Consider the following 1,966-nt stretch of genomic DNA (forward strand, 5'->3'; position numbering starts at 1 on the left):
AGATAGAGAGGATCCCCTGGGCTCCAATGACACAACCTCATCGTCCACCAGATGATCATCACAGATAACTTTGAGGAAGTCCAACTTGCTTAGGTTCAGCTGGAGGTAGAAAAAGGAAACCTGCTTTCTTGCTCGTTCAAAATAGATACCAAAGGTCGACACTAAATCGTCATTAAGATCTGACCCCTCTTCCTCCAACTCCTTATTGGAATGGAGTGTGTCTTCCAAAGACTTCCTCAAGAAATATCTTCCAACGGTCAGAACATTTGAATACATAACTCCTTGAGGTCAGTCTCGACAATCCCACAATAATCCTAGCTCCATGTCCGATAGAAAGGACTTAAGGGTCCAATATTTTGGACCGACCAAACCTGCCCAACGCAATACCAAATCCAAAGTTTTGTCCACTCAAGCTGGCAAATAGAGGTACTCTTGCTAAGGAGCCCCACACTAAAGTCATGCATTGCTTCCAAAGTACGACTGATTTCACACTTAAAAGTTTCTCCTCTTAGATTTCACTAACTTCTGTGTTGGAATGCTAAACTTACAGATATACCTCATTTTTTTTCCATCAAAGATCTTTGCCACCATTTTAGAGACCTTCAACGGTAGACTTCACCATTCTACTTTTGATTTCTACTCCACATCAAAATAGTTATTATTATAATATATTTCACTAATCAATTTTTTATTGTTTTAATAAATTTTAATAATTTAGTTTACCTTTTTTACTAAAACTGATCATATATCGATGTTATTTATTCTATTATATTTTATATTTTATACAAAATATATTATTTTAACATATTTTTATAATATTAATATTAATATTACAATTAATAAAATTTGAGTATTAACTATTTTTTAAGATTAACACAATAAATTTAATCAGATTTATTCAATTAAATTTTTTTTATGTGAATCATCTAAAGCAAACTGAGTCACAAATAATTTTATTTTTAGAATAAATAATATTTTATTTGTCTCAAAATTGATATAACCCGTATTTAAGATAGCTTGTACATAATTTTTTTTTGTGGCCACAAACAACCGAGTTGAAGGAGCATGACAGGTAGCATCATAAATTGACCATATCTAACATTTTCATATATTCCAGACTCATTCACATATTACAAACCAATGGTCAGCTTATATCATCTAAGGACTTTCTCAACTTTTCTCTTTCGTCAACTCAACCCTACATGACAACATCCATTATTATAACTATATATAATTCACAACACATTCAATTAAAAGTAGAATAAAACTTTGTGTTAAAAAAATTGAGCAACTTTTCTAGGTTTAATTATTCAAAAAGTGAAGTTTTAGATGGCGAGTGGTGGTTGCAGCAATAACAAGAAGCCAGTGAAGATTGTGATTATTACTACACAATATGTGGAAACTGATGCCATGAGTTTTAAGTCTGTGGTGCAGAAGCTTACTGGTAAGCATTCTTCTGATGATCGTGTTGATGATGAAGTTGCAGAAGGTAGAAAAGCTAAGAGGGAAAGAAATGATTTAAGTGATTTTGATGTGGCTGCTTGTGAAAGTGGTCATGATGGAAGAAGCTCTTTTTTTATAAGTGATTCTTTGTTGAATGAGTGTGACATTTTGTTTAGAGAGATGCAGACAAACAACAACTTTTTGTTTGACTCATAAATTTAATTTATTAATGTATTTGTGATTATTTACTTTTCATTCTTGGTGGTTTATTTTAGACTACATATCATTCACTTGTTTGTTCATAGTCCTACATGACATTTCATTATTACGTATACGTATAATACTCCCTCCCTTTTGAAATAAAGTCGTTTAAAGTTTTTGCACACAAATTTAAAAATGTAATTATAGGATCATAAGACATTATACTTTTATCCTTATAAATGTATTGGAAGTAGTGTAAAGAATAATAATTAAAGAACATAATTGAAAAAATTATAATCATTACTATGAAAAATGAGAATGA

General features: G+C 31.0%; 1 protein-coding gene across 1 annotated transcript; it reads left to right on the forward strand.

The window, feature by feature from the left end:
- Positions 1 to 1,297: 1,297 nt before the first annotated feature.
- Positions 1,298 to 1,659, forward strand: LOC131623090 (uncharacterized). The gene has a single exon (XM_058894114.1). The coding sequence runs from the start codon at positions 1,330 to 1,332 to the stop codon at positions 1,657 to 1,659; it is 330 nt and encodes a 109-aa protein (XP_058750097.1). The 5' UTR covers positions 1,298 to 1,329.
- The last annotated feature ends 307 nt before the right edge of the window (positions 1,660 to 1,966 follow it).

This window comes from Vicia villosa, unplaced genomic scaffold, assembly GCF_029867415.1.
Source record: "Vicia villosa cultivar HV-30 ecotype Madison, WI unplaced genomic scaffold, Vvil1.0 ctg.000048F_1_1, whole genome shotgun sequence".
Classification (NCBI taxonomy): Eukaryota; Viridiplantae; Streptophyta; class Magnoliopsida; order Fabales; family Fabaceae; genus Vicia; species Vicia villosa.

What these genes read in the sequence shown, in the direction of transcription:
- LOC131623090 (XM_058894114.1), top strand. Translation starts at nt 1,330, where the DNA reads ATGGCGAGTGGTGGTTGCAGCAATAACAAGAAGCCAGTGAAGATTGTG.